This window comes from Xenopus laevis, chromosome 5L (assembly GCF_017654675.1).
Source record: "Xenopus laevis strain J_2021 chromosome 5L, Xenopus_laevis_v10.1, whole genome shotgun sequence".
NCBI lineage: Eukaryota > Metazoa > Chordata > Amphibia > Anura > Pipidae > Xenopus > Xenopus laevis.
The window spans coordinates 123530278-123556316 of NC_054379.1; the positions used below are offsets into that span (position 1 = coordinate 123530278).

Here is a 26039-nt window from a genome sequence, read left to right on the forward strand (position 1 = left end):
GTAAAGTTGCATTTCTCTATATTTAATTGTGAGCAAAACACAATTGTTCATTTATAACATATTGCTTAACATGTTCCCATAAAAATAATTTCTTAGACAAACTTTGTGAAAAGATCCATTAATACACTAGTAATTTATTCTTATCCAGAAGCAAAACTTGAAATGGAAACACGTGAGCTATTTCTGTATCTCCCAGAGTTGATAGAGACCTCTTTTGCCCAACAGCCTATATAAACATGCTAATTAATTGCTGTCTGGAATTTCAAACAATAATATTCCTTACACATTTAAAGCAAACCACCTAAAAAGAAAGGTCTGCTCTTTATGTTGTGCCATCATTTTCTAATTCCTTTCAAAACATTGTTCAATATAATTGAGCATTCTGATTATTCTGCAGAGACCTAGTACTAAGTTGTACTGCAGCTTACTCACTTTTTCCTCAATCACAGTTGTGTTTCATGATGTCATCTTCTTTCTTGTTTTTTTACGAAAATTAATAAACAATTATGCTAATACCTTTTACTTGGATGAGGTGTTGACAAAATGATGTAAATACCAAACTAATAACTAATAGTGTATGTGTTCTTTCTTCTTCAGAACAGTACATCCTTATGGCAATTCTGTTGTGTAACTTGAACTGTGCTGCTCAAGTGAACTCTTTTTTTGGTCAAGAAAGCATGTTTTTTTAACAGATGAGTGTATCTGAAAAACTGCATACTTCTTATATGTCTATATTCTAGAACTTTGCTGAGGGAAGTTATTAAACAATTTACTGTATGTGGTGCTATGATTTTAATCTGGAAATGAATGATTGCTTTTGTGGCTTTTTTCGGCCAAGGATACCATAAATGGAAGTTTCCTTGAAATACAGTCCCAGAAAGAAAAGGAGTAAAACTAGGCTTATTGGAAAGTATTACTTTGTTCCATTGAGCAAGATACGGATAGCACATCCTTTAAAGGAGAACTAAACCCCCCGTGATGTTAAGTCCCCACTAGCCCCCTCCCTGCCTCCCCACTGCACAGTCTTACCCCAGAATTCTTTCCTCTCTTGACATAGTGACCGCACATGCAGAGTGAGCAAAGCAGAGCTCATGGGCACCATCTTCTTCTCTTCTGTTATCTTCTTCCTCCCCTTCGGCACTTTCCATCTCTTTCGGCGCATGCACAGTTGTTGCGAACCGGAAGATTGCTCCAACTGCGCATGTGTCATAACGCCGCTCACTTCACGAAGATTACTGATTAGAAGAAGATGGTGCCTGTGAGCTCCGCTGCTCTCTCTCTGCATGTGTGGTCACTAATTCAAGAGGGGACAGAATTCTGGGGTAAGACTGTGCAGAGAGGAGGCAGGGAGTTGGGCCAACGGAGGGGGGGGGGCAGTGGGGACTTAACATTGCGGGGGGGTTAGTTCTCCTTTAACCCTTATTGTAAGCAGTTACTCAGTGGAAGTTAAGATTGTTACTGCTCATGACAAATATACAGATTCTGCTAGATTTACCAATCTCTTTTCCAGGTTGTTAAAGGGGTGGTTTACCTTTAAGTTAACTTTTAGTATGTTATAGAAAAGCTAATTCTTTGCAACTTTTCAATGCCTCTTTGACTCTTCCCTACTTTCAATTGGGGTCCCTGATCTCATCTCAAAACAAATGCTTTGTAAGGTCACAAATTTATCTTTATTACTACTTTTTATTATACATCTTTCCATTTAGGCCCTCACCTATTAATATTCCAGTCATCTCAATAAGTCTCTTATTACTAAGGTAATTTGGACTCTAGTAACCAGATTGCTGAAACTGCAAACTGGAAAGCTGCTGAATAAAAAGCTCAATACCTCAAATACCACAAACAATAAAAAAAATTAAAGTCAATTGCATATTGTCTCAAATAATACTCTCTACGTCATACTAAAGTAATTCAAAGGCAAACAACCCCTTTAAACCCACATTAATTTGCATTTTGCGGATTTTCTGAGATTAATGATTCATTGGAGTGCTAGAATTCATCAGTGCTGTTGAGCTCCCTCGCAGAACAGAATGAAGAGTCCTGGCTTCTCATAATAGTGGAACACAATTTAACCCATTCATCTGTTGTGATACATTTTTTCTGACTGTCAGAAAAATTGCAATAAATGTAATTACTTCTTGGAATCCTTCAGTACTTCCAAATTGGAATTTGCATTCATTAGTTCATCCTCCACAGTTTACTTCTCCAAGATATCAAAATGGGCAACGTTTTTGTTGGTCTTGAACAGATCAATAGATATATGAATGTTACCTTCCATGCACTATGCCCTTTAAAGCACAAGGAAGTTAAAAAAAAATACTTAACTTTAGATGTAAGATTAAAACCACTTAGACCTTAATCTATTTTATCTCTAACATTACTCCCCTCTATACTTTGGTACTGGTAAACATTACCAGGCTTCTATTTTTCATATGATGCACCCCCTCCTTGGGTGATCGTACTGAATGTGTATTGGATGAAGCCCAAGCCCTGTTCATGCATTGTATGTACTCTGTTTTTATTATGTGGTGACAAAACTCACATGGTATACCCAGGCTTCATCACTAATCTGATCATAGGCGGGGAAGTGACATTATTCACAAAGCAATATGGCACCCACGATAGTGAAGTTTTGGCAATATATCCTCACGCTTCGGGATCAGTTATAGTGCTGTTTTTTTAGAAAATTATTCCAATATGGGAGACTACAACCAGGATAATCTATAGACACTTTATTATTTTATTACCTTACCTTCTCCTTTACATAATGGACATTTTGTCTCACTAAAGAACACCCATTTTGTTTCTATTCCTCTCAAACCCCCAGCCTAGGTGGTCCAACTTATGATCCCTGATATAAACTTTGGAAAAATGTGTAGGAATTAGGGTTAATTAGACACGTTGATTAATGTATTGAAGTCGTTTGATTCTACTGACAAATACAAATTCCTCTTTAGAGGCCCACTGCTAAACCTTGACAGCAAGAAACTTAGGAAACCTACATTCCTCACGTTTGTCAGGGTGAATATGTAACATATTTCATGTAAAGATAGTAAAGAGGACATTTACAAATGAATAATGTTAAAAGGAGTAATTCCAGTGTATCACTCACTCTAAACTTAATCAAAAAGTCCTTTAACAATAGTAGATATTGGACTGCATGATATATGTTAGAGAAGATTTGGAAATAAAGGGGACACATTCTCCAGTTATAAGTTTTAAATTATATCTTTGATATTTTTATCTTTTACATAACCTGATGTTTTTTCATAATAAATGACTGCCCATATGGCAGTCATATTATAAATTATATAAATTATAGTAGGCAGTGGCATTACTAGACCTCTAAGGGCCCTGGTACGTACATTTACAACTGAGCCCACCTATGCAACACTGACCCCCTGTCCTGCATTGGACTGAAACACAGTCTCCCATAGACTTCATTATAATCAAATAATTAAACTTTTTAAAAATGCATTGGACGAAACACAGTCTCCCATAGACTTCATTATAATAAAATAATTAAACTTTTTAAAAATGATTTCCTTTTTCTGTGTAACAATAAAACAGAACTTTGTGCTTGATCCAAACTAAGATATAATTTATCCTTATTGGAAGCAAAACCAGCCTATTGGATTTATTTAATGTTTATGTGATTTTCTAGTACACTTAAGGCATGAAGACCCAAATTACGGAAAGATCCATTATCTGGAAACCCCCAGGTCCTGAGCATTCTGGATAACAGGTCCCATTCCTGTACTCAAAGGATGAAGCACAGGAGTCTGAAATACATTTTTTACTGTGTTAATGACAAGGGTTAATCAGTGCAGCAATAAAGGGGTCATTAACCTTCACATTAACTTCAATATGGTGCAGAGAGGGATTTTCTGAGAAACTTTGCAATTGTTTTTTTAATTTTTTTTCATTTGCAGTTTGTGTTATTTAGCTTTTTATTCAGCAGCTCAGCAGTTTGCAATTTCAGCAGTCTGGTTGCTAGTGACCAAATTACCCTAACTACTATGAATTGATTTGAATGAAAGATTGGAATATGAATTGCAGAGAGCCTGATTAAAAAAAAAGGTACCAATAACAATAAATGTATAGCCTTACCCGTCATTATTGTTTAGATGGGGTCAGTGACCCCCATTTGAAACCTGGAAAGACTCAGAAGAAGAGAAATAAATATTAAAAGAAAAAAATGAAGACCAATTGAAAAGTTGGTTAGAATTTCCATTCTACAAAATACTAAAAGTTAACCTGAAGGTGAACCACCCCTTTAATGTTAGTGATGATTGGGTAGGTGCTGTCAGGGTACGTAAAGCTCAGCGATGTGGTTTAGTACACGTACCAACAATAATATTACGGCGCAACAAATGGTTTCCCCTCACTAATCCGGTTTTGGCATTAGCGAGAGTAAGCAAACCCAGAAGCCTCAAGCGATCAGCTGAGCTCACTGACGTCACTGGTAAAAGCTAGGGATGCACTGAATCCAGGATTCGGTTCGGGATTCGGCCAGGATTCGGCCTTTTTCAGCAGGAATCGGATTTGGCCGAATCCTTCTGCCTGGCCAAACTGAATCCGAATCCTAATTTGCATATGTAAATTAGGGGCGGGGAGGGAAATCACGTGATTTTTTGTAACAAAACAAGGAAGTAAAAAATTTTTTCCCCTTCCCACCCATAATTTGCATATGTAAATTAGGGTTCGGGTTCGGTTCGGTATTCGGCCGAATCTTTCATAAAGGGTTCGGGGGTTCAGCCTAATCCAAAAAAGTGGATTCGGTGCATCCCTAGTAAAAGCACATTCTAGCTTTTTGGTCAAACCCTGGCTCTAAGTTATAGCAAAGCGCGTGCGCACTGAATGCCTTTAGGATTAGCTAGGATACGCCTGCGCACGAGATAAGGCAAGCTACAAGATGCCTGCACACAGAACATATACAATGCACTTACCACAGGTTGGAACTCCATACCCTGCGATCCTCCTGGTCTATTGCGCATGCGCCATGCTTATGTTTGCGATCCACAGGCGATGATGTTGTCATGTGGGAGTGTCAGGTCTTTTCCGGGAGACGCACCCCCTTACCACCTGAAGCCTTATTGGAGAGCCTGAGGCTGTGGCATGTCGTGGAGCTTTCATAACCCAGCAGCAGCAGGGTGAGGGGAAGTCAGGTTAGTTAGAGGCAGGGATGTTTAGGGAGAGTGGTCCTAGTTGCAGTTCGTAGTTTGAGAAGTAATTTCTGTCAGAGTTGAGTTGCCTGTGGGTGACGTAACCGCCGGTGACGTCACGCACAGCACGCCGCTGGAGGAGCGTGCCACGTATAACCCAACGATCTACAACAACTTTACTTCTCTGCTGGGTTGCGGGCCCCATCGAGGATGCAGGGGCACGGTCCCTGGTGCCGCTGCACCTCTTACACCCCCGGTAGTTCTCTGACGCAAGGGTTTCTGACGCAAACACAAAACTTTTACTAGTCTAGGTTAACAGTACGCTGTATTTACTTTAAAATACTTTCATCTGCTTGTGTTTCTGGTCATTTGTCCTTTAAGTAAAATGCAAGTAATTAGAAAGGAATCACTCAATTTATAAATTGAGCAGAGACTGACAAAAGAGAAAGGGCAAAATAAGAAAAATGATGAGCAAAAGAAATGGAAGGCATAGAGAAGGATATAGTAAAAGATAAAGTGGAAGAGCATCAGTAAGGGAAAAGAAAAGGAGGGGGAATGTATGGAAATGGAAAAAAGGAGAAAGAGACAAAAAAAGAAAAGGGCACATGAGAAAGGTGTTAACATTGTAGACTACAGTGGGTTAAAGGTAAAGAGGAGAAGTGAAAAAAGCAATATAAAAGTGAAATATAAAAGAGAATGTAAAGGAGGGAATAGATATGATTAGGAAGAATGGAAGGACAGATGAGAAAAGGCAATGGTAATACAGAAAAATCTAGAACAGTGGAAAGGAGTATGGGAAGGGCGGAATATGAAATAAAGGAAAAAATATTTGAGATGAGATTAAAATTGGTTATAGAAAGACAAAAGAAAAGGTTTTAATAGAAATGGCAAAAAGAGTGATGAGAATGGCCAAGAAAACATTGCGAAAGGACAAAGCAGGAGAGTATGAAATAACCACAGCCGAAAAAAGGCAGCTCCAACCGTACAATTTTGTTTCAGTCCCCTTTTGGTGCATCTGTTTCGGAGTGCTAGTTCCAAGTAAAGTTGCATAGGTCAAATCTTGAAAAACGTGAACCGCACATCCATTAAAAATGTATCCTATAATTTGGCTATTATATTTTTAAGATCAAAGACCGCTTCATTGTCTGACGCGTTTCGGACTTCACTAATCCTTATTCATAGGCTACCTATGCACATGGGAATTTATGTCACTTGCCATTGATTTACAAATGTAATGTTTCTAATATTAACCTGCTGGACTTCATTAATGATGAGTTTTATCCACAACTTTTGATGTTTTTTTAACTTTATGCAGATATCGCCTTCCTTTTTCTCCAAAATTTCTTCAAATAGGCCAGGGCTGTCCAACTGGCGGCCTGCGGGCCGCTTCTGTGGCCCCCCAGATGCTGTGTCTGTTTACCATATGTAAAATTTAAATGGTATCACTATCTAAACTGGCCCCTGCATTGTTTAAACCTCAAATTCAGACTCTAACCCCCTGTATTGTTCACCCCTGTGATCCCCCTGTATAGTTCACACTTGTGACGCCTCTATTGTTTATATCTTTAAGGCCTGTACTGTTCACACCTGAGATCCAGACTGAAACTGCCCACATTGTTCATCTGTTCACACCTTATTCAAAATGCTAATGGGGCAATATCACTGTGTCACTGTATGCAGTACATCTTAGAATGATATCTAGTATAGGTAAATCTAAAAAAAAAAAAATCTAAAAACAACTGGACTTGCTGAGTAATCAATGAAGACGTTTCACTACTCATCCGAGCAGCTTCTTCAGTTCAACTGACTGGTGTGGGAAATTCTCGGCATATAAACTCTTCAACTAATCCAATCACAATGGCACATTGTAACTCTTCAAAGAGGTGACATCTGAAGAAATTCACAGAGGTGTAGATTCTGTGTAGTTACTGTGATAGGATTATCCAATCTGTCATGCAACTCCTAGAAAGAGGTGTTACTTGTGAGAGTTGCATGAATGGATGTGCGAAGTGTTCTGAAACCGCCGGGGTACAGATTTTAGAACAGCATTGTATGTAGCAGACAGGTGGTGTCGAAGGCCCCCGCCTCTGTTCAGGGATGGTTTCTCCACCTTGACATGAATCGCCTCTTTCATGCCTCGTTCAAACCAGCGGTCCTCTTTGTCCAAGATTTGGACCTTGCTATCTTCAAAGGAGTGTCCCTTGCCTTTTAAGTATAGAAAGACAGCTGAGTTTTGCCCTGTTCGCCCTCCTATGCTGAGCCATTCGCTTGGTGAGCAGTTGTTTTGTCTCCCCAATGTATAGATCTGTGCATTCCTCGATACACTGGACTCCGTATACCACATTGCTTTGTTTTTCTTTAGGGGTTGGATCCTTTGGGTGTACCAGTTTTTGTCTCAGTGTGTTGCTAGGTTTGAAAAACACAGGGACGTGGTGTTTGTTAAAAATCCTCCTGAGTTTCTCAGACACACCAGCTACATATGGGATGACTATGTTTGGGATGAGTAGTGAAACGTCTTTATTGATTACTCAGCAAGTCCAGTTGTTTTTAGATTTACCTATACTAGATATACCATGACCTGGATGAATGAAAATCTTCATAGTCATTTTAGAATGATAGCTTCCTTTGTCTCCTGCTCTGTTCTGCCTTCCCTCCCTGCAAGGCCGGAACTAGGGGCAGGCAGATTAGGAGCCCGTCTAGGGCGCAATCATAGGGGGGGGGCACACTTTTAAGGGGAATTTTCTTCCTTTCAACTTTATAAACCCCCTATTCCAAACAGAATTACTCCCCAGCTACCTTTTGGCAGCTGCTGGCACAGGTACACATTTGTGGGCAATATCTTGGCTGCTACTTGCACAGGTAAACAGATGATATGATGGATATCTGGCTGCTGCTGGCACAAGTACATATATGGAGGCAATAGTGTGTATTTTTTGGCTGATGCTGGCACAGGTACAGATTGGGGGCAATATAAGGGATTGGCTGCTGCTGGCTCAGGTACATGGGGCAATATGGTGGCTGCTGGCACAGGTACACAGATGTTTGAGAGCAATATGATGGATTTTTGGCTACTGCTGAAACAGATACAAATTGGGACAATATGATGGATTCCTTTGGTTGCCGCTGGCATAGGTACATATTGGGGGTAAAAATATGATGGATGTTTTGTCTTATGCTGGCACAGGTACAGATTAGGGCCTGGGGGCAATCTGAGGGATTGACTGCCATTGGCATAGGTACAAATGGAGGCAAAATGATAGGTGCTGGCACAGGTACAGGGGGCTATATGACTGGTAAGGTGGGAAATGGTAATGCAGGACTGGGTGGGGGGGCCACTGATTGAAGCCCTTGCCTAGGGTGCAAAAATACCTTGGCCCGGCCCTGCCTCCCTGTGTGTGCCATTCTCTGCTTGCCCAGTGCTGCTTGTGTGTGCCATTCTCTGCTTGCCTAGTGCTGCTTGGGTGTACCATTCTCTGCTTGCCCAGTGCTGCTTGTGTGTGCCATTCTCTGCTTGCCCAGTGCTGCTTGTGTGTGCCATTCTCTGCTTGCCCAGTGCTGCTTGGGTGTACCATTCTCTGCTTGCCCAGTGCTGCTTGTGTATGCCATTCTCTGCTTGCCCAGTGCTACTTGGATGTGCCATTCTCTGCTTGCCCTATGCTACCTGTGGAATGTAAGCCTGTTAGGGGTTTGTTCTTGGGGTTATCAGCATTTGGAAATTGTTGTTAAGAGCCCCCTAAGGTGTTCAATCATGTGTTGGGGGTTGTTGTATTATCCACAGTGGAGGATGAGGCATATGGATTTAAGGGTATGTTTTTAACTTAACTTCAATTTTTCACATATGAGTGATGAGATATTTGACTGCAGTGAGCACCAACCATTTGGTTTTTTGGTGTGCTACCACCATTAATGTGGATATGATCTTAAAAGTTCTTGTGGTAATATGGGTGTGGTTTACAGTGGGTGTGGTTTAAAAGGGGGAGTGGCCAACACTGACTTCCATTATCAGCCCTCCTCCACATAGGCCAGTAAAATTTTGGCCCTTGGTACCACAGAACTTGGACAGCACTGAAATAGGCTATATACTTCTGTGGATATAAAGCAATACAGAGACCACCACATGAACATTTAAAATGATCTAGAAGAGCCACCCCTAGAACCCAATGCCCTGGAGATGGCTCTACATTTTGCCAAAATCACTATGCTTGGAGCTTATGCAGCCTAGAAATACAATGTTATCACTTCATGGATCACCACATCCCTGCACCATCCATACATTGCACTGTTGATGATTTTTTGATTGATCACAGATGCTCAGCAGGAATCTAGTGCAGTGGACATTCAATGTAGTGGGTGACAGAACAGTAACTGGATAGGATGTCTATGTTTCTGACTTCCAGCACTAGCAATCTCTGATCATTAATCCCAAATGTAAAGAATAATCCCTGTGTGAGACCTGTGGGACATGCAAGAATGAATGGCCATATGACCCTTAGACAGTATAGTTTGAGAATTTAGTGTATTGTGTGCAAATATGTTTTTTACATACAGGTACTACCATACTGTTTTCCTAAGGCTAACCATTAGAAACCATAATCTGCCCAGAATGTCCGTTCACTGTGAATTTATATTTATACATATGGGTGGTCACTACTATACTAACCAAATGTTAGGGGCACATTTACTTACCTCGAGTGAAGGATTAGAATAAAAAATACTTCGAATTTAGAAGGTGTTTTTTTGGCTACTTCGACCATCGTATTGGCTACTTCGACCATCGACTACGACTTCGAATCGAACTAAAAATCGTTCGACTATTCGACCATTCGATAGTCGAAGTACTGTCTCTTTAAAAAAATTCGACCACCTACTTCGCCACCTAAAACCTACTGAGCACCAATGTTAGCCTATGGGGAAGGTCCCCACAGGCTTTCTAAGTAATTTGGGATTGAAGGAAAATCATTCGATCGATGAATTAAAATCCTTCAAATCGTTCGATTCGAAGGATTTAATCGGTGGATCGAATGATTTTTCCTTCAATCGTTCGATCAAACGAATTGCGCTAAATCCTTCGACTTCAATATTCGAAGTTGAAGGATTTAACTTCGAGGGTCGAATATTGAGGGTTAATTAACCCTCGATATTCGACCAATAGTAAATGTGCCCCTGAGTGTAGGTTAGAGTATTGTGGGTGAAATACATCAAGTATCTGAAGTCTGAAGTTCATAAATAGCATTTTGCACTTGCTTTGGAAATGAAACATCTTGAAAAAAAGTAAAAGTTCTGTAAAAGACATAAAAAAACTAAAATCAAGCTAAGCATATACTACATCAAAATTCCTGTATGCCTAATCTAATGAGCATTTTTCAGTTAGCTTTAGGTTAAGTGGTTAAGTTGAAAAAAGAAAAAAAGTTATTTTCTATATCACAAAGGGTTTAATATATTTCCCTAAATATTTCCAAAAAAAACAAAATAAAACTACCCCTTCACCATGTGTTGCTGCAGGCAAATTTTAATGCAGATTTAAGACTCGGAAATTCTTGTCACCTGAAAATAAGACTTGTCATCATACTTTCAACTTAACTAAACAAAACCAATGGCTACGAACATCAGTGTAATATAAAGTGGCTTTGTATACAGTTATCTTTTATACCATTCTATCATTACACATAAAATAAACATCTTTATTAAGCCTGTGGGGAAGTAGGAAGTCATGAGTTGTATTATATTCCATTTATACAGTCTCAACACTTCATTTTAAAACAATTGTAACCTTAATATGTTTTCATAATGTCCTATGCAAAATAAGCCATAGAGCAGAATACAAAAAAGCTAATTGGTCTACGGAGAATTATACACAGCCGCAGTTTCCCACGCAATGGGATGAAGTTATTACATTAAATGCAGTAGAGGACATGCTGTAGGTGAGCAGCTTGGGGTTCGTCCATAACACTCAGGGGCAGATTCACTAAGGGTCGAATTTCGAAGTTAAAAATACTTCGAAATTCGACCCTCGAATTGAAATCCTTCGACTTCGAATATCGAAGTCGAAGGATTTAGCGCTAATCCTTCGTTCGATCGATCGAAGGATTTTTCGTTCGATCGAACGATTAAATCCTTCGAATCGAACGATTCGAAGGATTTTAATCCAACGATCGAAGAAAAATCCTTCGATCAAAAAAAGGTTAGCAAACCTATGGGGACCTTCCCCATAGGCTAACATTGACTTCGGTAGGTTTTACCTGCCGAAGTAGGGGGTCGAAGTTTTTTTTAAAGGGCAAGTACTTCGACTATCGAATGGTCGAATAGTCGAACGATTTTCCGTTCGATTCGTTCGATTTCGTTCGAATTCGAACGAATTTAACCAATTCGATGGTCGAAGTACCAAAAAAATACTTCGAAATTCGAAGTATTTTTCATTCGAATCCTTCACTCGAGCTTAGTGAATCTGCCCCTCAATCGTCTACAAAAGATATGGGGGTAGATTTGTCAAGGAGTGAAGTTAGAGATCTCCACAGTCCGCAGAGTGAAATGCCGCCTCTCTTCATTCATTTCTATGGGATTTTTAAAAGTGTATTTATCAAATGTTGAACTTTGACTATCACCCTCTGATAAATATGCCAATAGAAATCAATGGAGAGAGGCGGTATTTCACTCTGCGGACTGTGGAGATCTCTAACTTCACTCTTTGATAAATCTACCCCATGGGGTGAATAGTAAGCAATATATTTAAGTTTAGGATCATTCAGCATAAATAAAGCATTTACTTCAGTTGGCAAAAACTGTTGAACCCTGTAAATGGTGATGGCTGTCAAGTACCTGATATGCGAAATCCTCAAACCAATGCTGTATTCTCTGCAGCAAAACAGCTTAATAGCTTGTGATTGGCTTGCACACAAGAGAATTATCTTACAGTGTGGTATATAAAGTGACGTGAAGCCACAGAAAACACATTCCAGCATAAAATATGTACTAAAAAGAAACTTAGTATTCTGCCTGTAGCCATGGCTCTGGGCAACACCAGTGTTTTGCTTTTCATTGGACAATGCCACCCAATATGCAGCTATATTGCCATCCTCAGAGGTCATTCACAACATATGAGTGGCTCGGTGATATGACTAGGCAAGGAACAGCACTTGTAGTTGTAGCTTCATCACACTGCCCCTCTAAAACAAAAAAAACAGCTGAAAAACATAAAAACACTCCTCCTCAAAAAATGGATATATGGCTAATGTCCAGTGGTCACATATTTAATGATGGCATGCATTCCTTAAATATAAATCACTTTGATTTTAAAAAGTAAACAGTAAAAGTAAACAGTAAAGAACTATTAGCCACAACAGGTAAACATCTCATTTTTAGTGTAATCACACAGCACCCCTAAGGGGGAATGTAATAAAAAATCTCAAGCGATGTTTAAGGGTGGTGGCAGACGGTAAGATTCTGGGGAGATTAGTCACCCAGTGACAAATCTCCTCTTCTTCGGGTGACTAATCTCCCCAAATGCCTTCCCGCTGGAAAAGAATGTGAATCGCCGGTGGGATGGCAGATCGTTTTGTTTTCCGAAGTTCCCTCACGAGGAAACTTCGGGTGACTTCGGAAAACCAAAGCGATCCAAGTGCCATCCCGCCAGCGATTCACATTCTTGCCGGAGGGAAGGCATTTTGGGAGATTAGTCTGAAGAAGAGGAAGAGCTTTGCCCCTGGGGTCTAATCTCCCCGGAATCTTACCAAGTGCCACTAGCCTAAAATGGCGTTTTTACAAAAGTTTAACTCTGTTTGCAATGTAAAATTGTTCACTGATAAATATTACATCACTTATTATCGCTAAGCAGAGTTTAGTATTAATACCTGCTCTGGAGTTTCGATGCAAAATATGCTTTGCAATTGCAAACGTTGATTACATACACTGCGCATGTTCACAAAAGCCATATGATCGCAAACTTTGAGAGGAAGTCTGTAATATGACAATAAGGATGCGAACATGGTTGGTCTTTGCGAAGATTTTTTCGGCAACAAAACATATTACTTTCCCCCAATAAGGTCTAAAAATATACATCTATTTGTATTGTCACTTTGAATTCCAATCAAAATGCTCCTCTTTTGCATGTGTTGTTACTCTTATTTAAAAGGTTTTCCACTTGACTGCTTGCTAAATAAAACATGAGCACAAATGTACCATATACACCTATACATATTCACCTACAAGTCACTTTTAAACATATTTTTCCATTTGAATCTAATTGTTCCTGTTATATGTTTTACCTGTAATGCTGTTCTTAAAGGTCCAACATATGATCTTCTTTTTTTAATTTCCCCTTGTATTCGTAATGGAAACAATGATGACTATTTCTCCCTTGTTGCATTTTCTTTTGCCTGTGGTTACTCGTTAAAAATATACAAATAGAAAAAATTAACTAGTCATAACCTTCCTTTTATTATTTAATAGCTTTTTCACAAGTAAGCCATAAAGAGGGGTGACATAAAGAAAATGGGGTATAAATTGACCGTTGTCGTAGGGACAATCCTTTAATGAGAAATTTCATAACGCAGCCAACACAGGAATTTGACTTTAGCCTACACAAAATTGTGTAGTTATACTGCCCATTTATATTTTTGTGAACTAACAATGGCGCACAATGAAAGTACACCACAACCAACTATGTCTCATTTACTATCTCTTCTACCACATGCAGTAACCCACTGCTAACAATTAGAAATTAGTTTAAATCAGTCTACCTCATGACGAATAAAGCAAATCTCTTATTGGTTCCTATGGGATACCGCACAGGGAAAATAGGCACAAGATTTGTTAACAAGCCCCAGGGCAAAATGTCACAGTTTGAATGATCTCATAGAAAGTGAGCCTTCTACAGAAAACATAAGGTCAACTATATTTCCCTGATGAAAATTACTAGTGGAATATAATTACACTTGCATAATCAAAATCTATAAATATACACATGAAGACTTTCTTGTCACACTTTTTTATGAAAACATCCTGTAACACAATCACTTTTTAATATTAACAAGTTTCATTTTTTCCTCTTATTTGAAATCCCTCAGGGCCAGCTATTGTGTTAGTGATTATGAATAGTAAATATTAGCTCGGGAGACCATAATTTCCAAAAAAAAAAAACTCTTCTGCCCAAATATTGGCTCCTTTAGGTCCCAAAAGGCATGGAAACAGATGTCCATTCACAAGTTCAAGTCACTTTTAATACTGTGTTTTGATGATAAAGCAGCTTCCCATTATGCAACTGATTCTTGATCATTAATTGGCATTCTGTCATGATTCTGCTCAATATTATATGTAGCCAAACCACACACATGTTGGACCATTGCAATATAATTATATACTTACAGTAACACAAAAACTGTACTCTCCTAGTAGATGGTGCAGAACTAAACAGCTTAATGACCTCTTTAAATTTAACAAAATATTTTTAACAACATTTGATGTGCTGATTGCATTAGAATTCAACCTCTTGGAGTATGGTGCACAGCATATTCTTGATAAACTCTGTCCTCTTTAAAAATAGTCAAAATGTAGGATAACTTTATGAAACATTTTTTGAAGTTATTCAGTATCTGTGTCAGATACTGAATAACTTTTTGAGTCCACTAAAACTGGTCTAAAAAAAAGATAAAAGAGCTAATAACTGGTCAGTTTGGCAACACAGGAGATGTGCCAAACTGGCCAATAAAGACCAAAATGTAACCCTATGATAGTTTTCCAAGAAATTGTATAACCCTGAAGAGCCATACTGTCTAATTGAGTTTGTCTGATAACTTCTTGTTTGTGCTAATCAGCTGAACCTATTCACCTATATGTCCAACAATAATGTGCTTTATTCTAAGCATCTTCCAGTGTGTAAGACGATAGTAGTCTGAACAACCTTCTGTTGTTCTGGTGTAGCAAAGTAAAAAAAGAATGTTACTTAGGGTGGTTATCTATCAGTGGTCGAGTCTGTGATGTGATGTGTGAGGTTGTTTCTACCTCAAATAAACTCACAACTCGAATGTTTGCTTATTTATGAATAAAAAACGAATGTAAAAAACTTGATTGAATGCAATCGGGGAGGAAAACTCGAATTTTCTAATTGATTGTGTTATCGGTGAAAAAAAAATTAAATACCTCAAAGTAATAGAATTTTCAAGCCAAAACCACAGTAAAAAACCCAAAAATCATGAAGGCAAAAAACATCTTCAACTGGTTCAAGGGAATTCTCACCTTGACAGATTTTAGCTGGAGTATTTTCGGATTTGGGTTTTTAGCAGCTTCAATTTTTAATGAAACTATCTTCGAAAAATTCGACTTTTATTAAATAACCTTCTTAGAGTCACACAAATACTTTGAATAAACAATATTTCATGGTCAAGACACCTACATAACATTAAATCCAAAACATTTTATGTAAAATTTATGTAATAACATTTTCATTGAAACCTGTGGTTAAGTGATATAAGACAATAAAAGTAAAGATATAAAAGATAAATAAAAAGATAAGTATGACACTAACCTGAGAGAGAATTAACTAGTCAATATGTTATCTACTTTCACACATGTGATGGCCATCTGTTATAGGGCTGCTTTTACTTTTAAAAGAATTGAGAGTTTATTAGGACTGGAGGGAAAACATATGGAAAAAAAGCACATCGACCTTTTCAAGGAAAACCTGAGTTATCCTAAAATGGATAAAGTCACTTTTGAACAAGGGACAGGGTTTTAAAAACAGAGCCAAAAATGTATATAGTTACATAGTTACATAGTTACATAGTTAAATTGGGTTGAAAAAAGACAAAGTCCATCAAGTTCAACCCCTCCAAATGAAAACCCAGCATCCCTACACACACCCCTCCCTACTTTTAATTAAAATTCTATATACCCATACCTATATTAACTATAGAGTTTAGTATCACAATAGCCTTTAATATTATGTCTGTCCAAAAAATCATCCACTGACATAATAATGTTGAGGATGTAACTTCACTGTATTATTTCTCCAGTCAGAACCTGGCGAAGTAGATTTTGGTGAAAGGTGAAGAAATGTACATTTTTATCAAAGGGAAATAAGTATAACATTTATTTTCAAGCTCTTAACATAAAATTGAATTTCACAGTCTATTAGCCCTTGGGGCACATTTACTTACGTACACATTTTTGCTTCGGGAGACCAGACTTTGCGCATCTACTGTATGTCAGACGTTATTTCATGACAAATATGCTTATGTTTATAAATTTGCTTATATGCATCAAAATGCACAATTATGCCTTGGAAAAAGAACGTTGGCATACTTTTGTCATTGATGATTAATTGGCGCCATCATTTCATAACAAATTTTGTCTAGCGTTACTTCCTTCCAAGAGAAACTTTGTTAACTTACTGACACTTAAATCAGTTAAAATTCAGTTGGTATATAAAGGTCATATATATGTATTTATTAGTGATGTTGGTGAAATTGCTGGAAGTGGCGATTTTTTGTTAAAAATGTCCAAGGAAGCAAAATAAAGACAGAGATCCTCTATTCTCCTACACCATGAGCCCACCCTAAAACAAATGTGGCATGAGTTTCAAATGTTAAAAAAAAGTGTAAATATATATTTTTAACAGTTACAACTTGTAATCATAGTCCCACTTTAAATATGAAATAACACCAGCGTTTTGACTTTTACTTATTAAGACTTTTTTGGTATGCAGATACAGGATATGATGTCACTGACATAATAATGTTGAGGATGTAACTTCACTGTATTATTTCTCCAGTCAGAACCTGGCGAAGTAGATTTTGGTGAAAGGTGAAGAAATGTACATTTTTACACACAAAGTGGATTTATGAGAATTCGCCTGGCGAAACGCAGCACAAGTTCTCTAGCGACAAGGTCATTCGCTAGCGGATTGTATTGCTTGTCTTTTAGTAAATAGGCGATTTCTCTGCAAATTGTCTTTTTAGCAAAAATTCATCAAAAAAACACAATTCACTCTTTAGTAAACGTGCCCCCTTGTATTAAACAGAGGTTAACTAGAGGCCCAGCTTGATGGTATGTTATGGTTAGATTTTAGGTGAACACAAATTTGTTGTAATAAATACTCGTGGAACTATGACTAAATGGCTGAAATAGCAGTATTCATAAATGTGTAAACTTATAGTAATATATAGGATCCTGAATAGTAATTGAATAATAAAGAAGGGCTTGAACCCACAAAGATTTGGGGATGATTATGTCTGGAAACAAACAAAATGCATATGCTGTGAAATAAAGTTTCTACTTTGATCCTACACCGCATCTGAGGAGTTCCTGGAGTGTGCGTCCAAAGTGTAATGACAACTTGAACCCACAAAGCCTTGAAACACTGACCAAAGTGGAAAGACAAGAACACATATAAATCATTAAATAAGACAGGAGTGAAAGCAGAGCTAGACTAGAAGATGAGCATCCACATCAGGGCCTTGTCCTTACTGCCTACCTTGGAGCAGTCGTTTCTAAGCTCCAGATCCAGAGTAATTCTAGGGTGATTTGCCCCTTGAATTCGGCATTTGAGCCAGAAAGAAGTTTTTTACAGCCACATAATTGACATACGTGTACTGAAATAAAATCCCATTTATACTTTCTTTAATGAAAAAGAAACCTATCTCCAATATACTTTAATTAAAAAATGGGTACCGTTTTTATAAGAAACCTGACTGTATGCAGTGAAATTCTCCCTTCATTTACTGCTGTGGATAGGAATTGTAGGATGGTCCCTAACTGCTGAGCAGGGAAACAATCATACTTATGAACAGCAGGGGGAGCCCCCGCCTTAATTACCAGTCATGCAGAATTCAAGCAGCTTTGTTTATGACGATCCCTAAGCAGCCCAGACCACACTGAGCATGTGCAGGGTCAGGGTCAGGCAAAGATGTTTAACAAAGTTACAAGATGACAGCCCCCTGTGGCCAAGTTTGAAAGCATAAATCATTTGTTTGATTAGGCTTTTTGGTGCAGTAAGTTCATGCTTATGTTTAGTATACAAAATACAGCATTTCTAGCCTTATTCTATTTTAGACTTTCCTTGTCGTTTAAGGACTCTGAACTGTTTTTTTAATGACTGGAATTGGACACTTTAATGACTACTGCTACTATGTTTTTCACTGAGCTTTATGGGTAAAATGGAGGTGAGCGCTGGTAGACCCTCTTCTTCCTGTGGGAATGACGCTTGATTGTATTAGTATCTGTTTTCATTAAATCATATTCAAGTTGTGCACAATTCCCCATTAAATGAGCAAAGAACTGTAAATTTCAGCTGAAATGCAGTCAAACTATATTTATTTGGCACCATAAAGAGAAATAATGACTTTGTCAGACATGAAGATGTTTCTGTTTTAAAATACAGTTTTATGGATGTTTAAAATATGAAAACAACATGCTTCTAGAGTTTCCAAAGCACCTTTAGGATATGTTCACTTTGGGAAATCTCACGTTTCTGCCACATTTGGCCTGCTGTTGATGATGTGTCAACCATATGCCTAGTTAAAACTGCATAACATATATACATTACAGTAGCTATCTATCTAGTTATGTGCATGCATGTGCATTAATTCAATAGGAAAAAACATTATATACAAACAAGATACACCAAATGGTACTTTTTATTAACAAGAACAATGATTGAAAGTGGCTACCTAAGTTTTTTTTGTGGCTAAGATATGTAGCCAGTGATGTATTTGAAGTGGTATTAGTAGGATTATAGGTTCATACATTTATGACTTTATTTATTGATTGCAAGCACTGTGCTTTATACCTGAGTGTAAAATCATATTGTGTATTGCTAATATGTGAGTATTCAAATGTGTTGTTTGGAATGTTAGATTTGTTAATCATCTAAAATGTTTTTGTGGATTTAACTTGTAATGTCTTAATTATAGGAAATGGCCAAGATATGCTTGACATATTTAGCAAGTCAGCTAACTAATATGGAACATTCATTCCATCACATTCTCTTGATGGAAATAAAGAATATTGCTGTGACTTTCAAGAGTATTTTAGAGACTCCAAATAGAGACATGTACAGGATGAGTAACAGCTTTAATGCCATAGCCAAACTACTCAATCATCACCTGGCAAACCAATCTACTCCATCTTGCAGGTAAGCAATCACACACATTATTTTGTATATTCTTTGTCATTACAAAAAAACAGTCATGTTAGCGATCAGAGTAAATGTATCTGGGAGTACTGAAAAATTATCAAAATTATGCTTATATAAATATTAGTGATGAGCAAAATCCTTTGCAGGTATGAATTTGTTGCAAAATTCCGCATTTCACAATCAGTGAATATTTTTGCAAAACCGCTAAGAAAAAATTCTGCAACAAAACATTTATAGACTCCAATGAAATTTTGCAAGGAAAAAAAGTTGCCACAAAACAGTCAGCACAAAAAGAAAACATCAAGGGAAAAGAAACCACAAAAAAACATCCATAGACTCCAATGTCTTTGTGCAAAAAAAGTAGCCATGAAAAATACCCACTGACTTTAATGCATTTGCACATTTTCAACATTTTGTAAATATTTAGGGGGTTATTTATCAAGGTCCAAACTTATCTCGGTATTCCTAAATTAGAAATCCCGATTGCCCGAATGGACCTTATTTATGAAGAAAAAACCTGAAAAAATACGGTCAGGCAAACTTCGGAACTTTCCCCGAAAACGTTGAAATGTTCGAAATCTTGCTCAAAAACAACGATTTTTTCGTAGTTCTCAGAGTTTTTTGCGCAGAAACCACAAACTCATCGGATATCAGTACGGACATCAGTGCAGACACTGGAACCTTCCACATTGCCTTATACAGGACCTCGAGAGCTTTTAGATGCTGTGGTTTTGGATTCAGAGTTTTTAGACCATTGGACTCGGGAAAAAAAAAAATTTTACCTCCGAAAACAACAAATTATTCGAGGTTTGGATATTTGGACCTTGATAAATAACCCCCTTAAAGGAGAAGGAAAGGTTAAAACTAAGTAAGCCTTATAAAAAGGTCCACCTAAATATACCAGTAAACCCTCAAAGTAGTGCTGCTCTGAGTCCCCTGTCAAAAGAAACATTTCTTTCCTTCTATTGTGTACACATGGGCTTCTGTATCAGACTTCCTGTTTTCAGCTTAAACCTCCTTGCCCTGGGCAAGAGCATGCTCAGTTTGCTCCTCTTCCCCCTCCCTCCCTTCTCTACTGTAATCTGAGCCCAGAGCAGGGAGAGACTCAGGCAGGATGTGATGTCACACAACATTAATACTGCAGCTCCTATCCTAAACAGAGAGTTTCTAGAGCTTTTTAATCAGGTATGGTAAAACATTCTATAGAATAAATATAGCATTCTAGCTTGCACTATTGCAGCTAATCTATTGGCAATAAAATGCCTCTGTAGCATTCCTTCTCCTTTAATGAATACTATTGCACTCTGCTTGGTTCTTCCTGCCAGATCTGAACCATGCAGGCCCACTATTAACTATGGCAGCTTTATTATGATACAACATACTAAATAATAGCTTGTGTGTTATGACAACACCATATGATATTGGGGAACAACTTTCCAACAACATTTTCTCTTGCTTAGGGCAGAACCCTTGCTATCTAATCATCATCCTTGTTTAAAAATGTCTGTCTTTGTCTGTGCTTTGTCATGTTGCATGCTCCACACAATTATGCCTAATTGTATATGTCTGTAAAGGTGTAAATAAATCATTTAAGAGGGAGAAAAACAGATGTGTTTATAGGAGATGCTGGCAACTAGAATAATCTTTGCAGCCAAGATGTAATATCTTGTCAAGGATCATCATCACAGAACACATATTGATTTGATGAAAAATTATGCCATCTTGTTTCAGAATTTGTTTTCTAATTTACCATGCACTAAGCAGTTACCATTAATTTAAAGGTCCTGGCATGCACCATACCTATTTTGGGCACCATGTAAAACATTTTTTGTGCCCCTCTTTAGCTCCTGCCCAGCCATTTGATTGCCGGCACCCCACCCCCACCTAGCGCTTACCTATAGCTGGATTAGGTGCAGGCCACAGGTAGGAGGGAGGGCTTAGGTGCAGGTAGGAGAGGGACAATCCAAACTGGGCTCCTCTGCAGTCACAGGGTGTGCTTTTTTCAATTACTGCTGTTTTTTTTAATTACACCACTGTTATGGCAACTAATTTACAAGTTAATTAATGCATCTTTTTTTTCTCTTAAATGTCCTCTGTAGGAATGAGTGAATTTGACCCGTTTTTTTTTTGGACACACGGAGCCATAGAAGTCTATGGGCGTCATTTCTGTGGCAAAACAAGGCGAAAAAATTCGCCCATCCCTAGTCCTCTGTTTAAGGAATTGTGTGAAGTTTCAAGATTTTTGTGCACAATAAAGATTTTGGGACAGATTTATTAAGGTCCAATGGTAAATTCAAATTTTTTAAATTTTTTTTGGTTAAAACTTTGAATTTTAAACAACCAACTCGAATTTGAATTCGAATGTGAGATTTTTCACACCTCGACCCTGGAAACAGTTCTAATTAGAATATTCGCAACCTAAAACCTGGCGAGTTAATTTACAAGTCAATGGGGTATATTTGTCAAAGAGTAAAGTTAGAGATTGACACAGTCCACTAGAATGAAATTCCACTACTCTCCATTTATTTCTACAGGTTTTTTAAAAGAGTATTTATCAATGGGTGAAAGGGAAAGTTCATCCTTTGATAAATATGCCTTTCAAAATCCCATAGAAATGAATGGAGAGTGGTGGAATTTCACTCTAGCAGACTGTGGAGATTTCTAACTTCACTCTTTGATAAATATCTCGATTCAAATATTCAGGTCGTTCATATTTGATCAAATATTAGACGTTCGAGTTTTTTCATAAATATCCTCCCATTTGAGTTGTGCGTACATTCATATTTATTAAAGTTACAAAAAATTCACATAACTTCGAAATTCGACCTTTAATAAATCTGCCCCCAAATATCATATAAAGTTCATTGTTGCTGTTCTGCTGTTGCTGTTGGTTTGTGTTCTTAATATTTGACAGTTTAACTGTGTGATTATGTGGCACTTTGGAAATAATTCGACTTAGGTTTGTGTCTCTTTCAACAATAGTATTTTACAAACATTTAACAAATGTTTTCCTTTAAGTATTGGTTATACATCCTAAAAAAACAGGAGTATGCCCTGTAGTAAATGTAAATACTATAGAATATCTGAGACTATATGAAAATGGAAATAAACTCATAATATTTCAGAATAAATTTCAGTTCAGTTAAAGCAGAGAAGTACATCTGGTTCTGTTTTAACACAAGTAATAGCTCAGGAAAGCAAACTAAAAATACTATTAAGCAGTTGGTGAGCACATTGAATTTAAACCTTATATGCTGCTTATCTGATTTATATTTTTTTTATAAAAAATGGCTTAGTTGGACAAAGGTTTAGAAATGCAGCAGCAGGTTATTGTTATAAAAGTGCAAAAAGGTTTAGTTTTGATATCATTGTGTGTGCCTCTTAACAGCACCCATGGTGCTTTTTAAACATTGCTCTGAATGGCAGGATCTAAAGCAGGGCTTGTCAGGTTTCAACTCTTAGCATGTTGGATGTCCCTGGTGTAATATTCAGTAACCGCACTCTGATGTTAACTTCAATACCCAGCATCCTTAACTGAAGGTTGTTTGTGAACACCAGGGAGTTCAGCAGCTGGAAGACGACATGTTGGAAAATACTATTCTTGCTACAGTTTTTCCATCCCTTGAAAAATACCAATTTTCCTAATGAAAACTTAGCTCAAGAAAGGGAATTGTCCATGTGTCACTGCAGGATTAGTTTGAGTAAGATGGGATTTTTTTCTGCTGGGTAATGTTAAACCAAGTCTTTTGCTAATCATTCTAAGGGAGCCAGGGTGCAAACGTGCATGTCAAACTGTGCCGTTTGGGTAACGTATTAACACCGGAACAAAATGATCTAATTTTCCTGTACACAAGAGGTCAAGTTTGACATGTGGTAGAACTTACACCTCGTCTGGTTTTCATTGACTATACTAGTGGCCTGTCTTTATGATCGTGACACAGGCAATTTCTGTACAATGAGAAGACATTTTGCAATGTGCAGTGGGTATTACTTTGGAATATAACACGACTTTAGGTCTGACTAAATGGTGATTACTTCCTCTGCATAAATCTCTGGATCCAAAGCTTATAGCTGTTATGGTTACCGTATGTGTTTACTATCAGTATTTGGGACCTGATAATTAGGAAGCAAGACAAGATTCTTAAAATGAATGCATGAACTGTGCCTCATGGAGGAGGTGCCCATAAAGTCTGCTTGATTGGAATCCAGCAAGGAGATAATTAGGTGCTCAGTGATGTCATGCCTTCCTCTGTGATTGACATTTTTACTATGTACACACAGACATGGGTGGACTGGTGGTTGGCTTGTAATAAGCATGGGAACTCCATTGTGGCGTTACCAACCTCACTTAAAAATCAGAAGACATATTAAAAAACATGCAGTTGGCTCATTAAATTCAATTTAAAAATCTTTGCCTTGAAGCCTAACTATTTTTCACACAGATCATTTAAGCATTAGATTATTTGGTGGTCCTACCCTTGTATATTGTTTTGCAGAATGACATTTTAAGGTCAATAATAGATACCTTTTTATACTGATATAATGAAACTTGTTTCATAATGATGACTTTCCCATTCACAGCATAAAAGAGCAAAAACTTACTTTTATCTGGAAGAGTACATGGATTGGAGGAAAGCTGATGTCATTTCACTATTTAAAAAAGACATTACAATCTCAGCCTGGCAATTATAGGCCTGTATATTTGACATCTTTGGTGGGCAAGTTGTTTGAAGTTAGTTAAAGGATCACATTCAAGATTATGTTCTGGAGAATGGTAATGTAAGATGTAATTAGCATGGTTGTATGAAAAACAGATAATATCAAAAAAATGTAATTGCTTTAATGATGAGGTAAGTAGGAAGTTGGACAGTTGGGTTAAAGTAGATATGATCTATTTCAATTTTGCATAAGGATTTGATACTTTAGTCTCGGTTGTTGTTTGCACATGGATAGGAAACGGGCTACAGGTGGTTGTTAATGGTACAATCTCTATGAGGGGTAGGGTTTTTTAGTTGGATGCCTCAGGGTATAGACTTGTGGTGGAGAGGGCATTTCTTCCATGTTAGTCTTCTGCATGGCCTCTTCTTCCTCACCATATTTATTGATATAGTGCCTTATAATAGTGCCTAATAGTAGGGGATGAATAATATTATTTTGTCATCATCATGTTGGGATATCATGAGGCCTACTTGTCAAGGTGAAAAAAATAGCAAACCAGATCCTGAGTGTTTAAGCAATTAAATAAAAGCATTTAAAATAGTAAAAAAAAAAAATGATTTATAACTTCTACTATTATTGATTGAAAAACAAAAGAGTGCCTAAATATTAAAAACATATAGGGGCAATTTAGATATGAACTATTGCTAAGGGACTTAGTTGCGACAAAATTGTTGCAATTTAATTTTAATAGAAATCCGAGAGACACATTTTCCAAAATGAATATTCAAGATTTCTCAATCAATTACATTTTGAAAATGTTAAGGGCCTATTTATTAAACCTCACTTTTTTTCTGGTCAAGTTTTTGAAGGGGAAAACTCAAATTTTTGGTGATTATTTATATCTCAAAGCTACTAGAAATCCAAATACGAAAATACACCAGCTAAAACCTGTTGAGGTCATGTAGAAGTCAATGGCAGATGTCCCTGAAGATGTTTCTTGACATCAGGATCTGCACGATAATCCAAAAAAGTTGGGGTTTTTGGGCGACAGCTTGAAAAAAATGAACAATTTAAGTGTCAAAAATTTGCATGATTCGAATTGTCACACAATTTTGCTGAGACTTTTACTGCACCGACTTTTTCAAGATGATATATAAATAAATGAGTTAAATTCATGGATAGGAGTTAGGTCAACTTTGATTTAATAAAAAGAATGAGATAAATTAGAATTTTAGTAAATATCCCCCATATTGCATAACATTTTGGCAGCTAAAACCTGGTGATCTTATTTAAGATTTAACGGGAGGTGCATATTCAACATTTAAGCTATTTTATTTTTAATGTCCAATTTGTAAAAATTAATGGAACAATGTTATTTCCATTGCAAACTAGTTTTTTTCATAAATTAAAGCTACTTTATTCCAAAATGAATACATCCGCCTCCCCTTTTAAGCAAATAGACACTGATTGTTGTATATATTGTTTAGTGATGTCATAAAATCATAGAAACAGCAGAGCTGCCACTAATTCCCTAATCAGGAATGGTCATATAAACGTCGTTCGCGAACACCGGCAAAAAATGCGAACAGTTCGCGAACAGTTCGCGAACTTCGAACATCCGAAAATCGTTCGATTCGAACGATCGAAGGATTTTAATCGTTCGATCGAACGATTTTCGTTCGAATCGAACGATCGAAGCCATTCGATCGAATGATTTCATTCAATCCAATGGCTTCGATCATTCGATTCGAACGAAAATCGTTCGATTTTAGCGATCGAATGGTCGAACGATTTTGACGCGAACGCCTATTGGCGAACGTCGCGCGACGTTCGCGAACTTGCGGCGGACGCGAACAGTCGAAGTTCGCGCGAACTAGTTCGCCGGCGAACAGTTCGCTACATCCCTAATTAGCACTAATAAGGGAAGACTAATGCTTTTAAACATTTATTGATATTACAGAAACTATATACAGTAGAACATCTTAAAGGTAAAAAGGAAATAAGAGTAATAGAAAAAGAAGAGAAGATAAAGAAAGGGAGTGGTAGTGGTAAATCCTGTGTAGAGGCTATTTATCTCAGTAAATCAC

At 37.5% G+C, this 26039-nt stretch overlaps 1 protein-coding gene across 1 annotated transcript in view; it reads left to right on the forward strand.

The window, feature by feature from the left end:
• The window catches only part of LOC108716215 (ventricular zone-expressed PH domain-containing protein homolog 1), a 213532-nt gene that overhangs the window by 67623 nt on the left and 119870 nt on the right, over positions 1–26039 (forward strand). The window contains exon 7 of the mRNA XM_041563355.1: positions 19070–19290. Within this exon, the coding sequence (XP_041419289.1) occupies positions 19070–19290 (221 nt within the window). The remainder of the gene's footprint in view (positions 1–19069; positions 19291–26039) is intronic.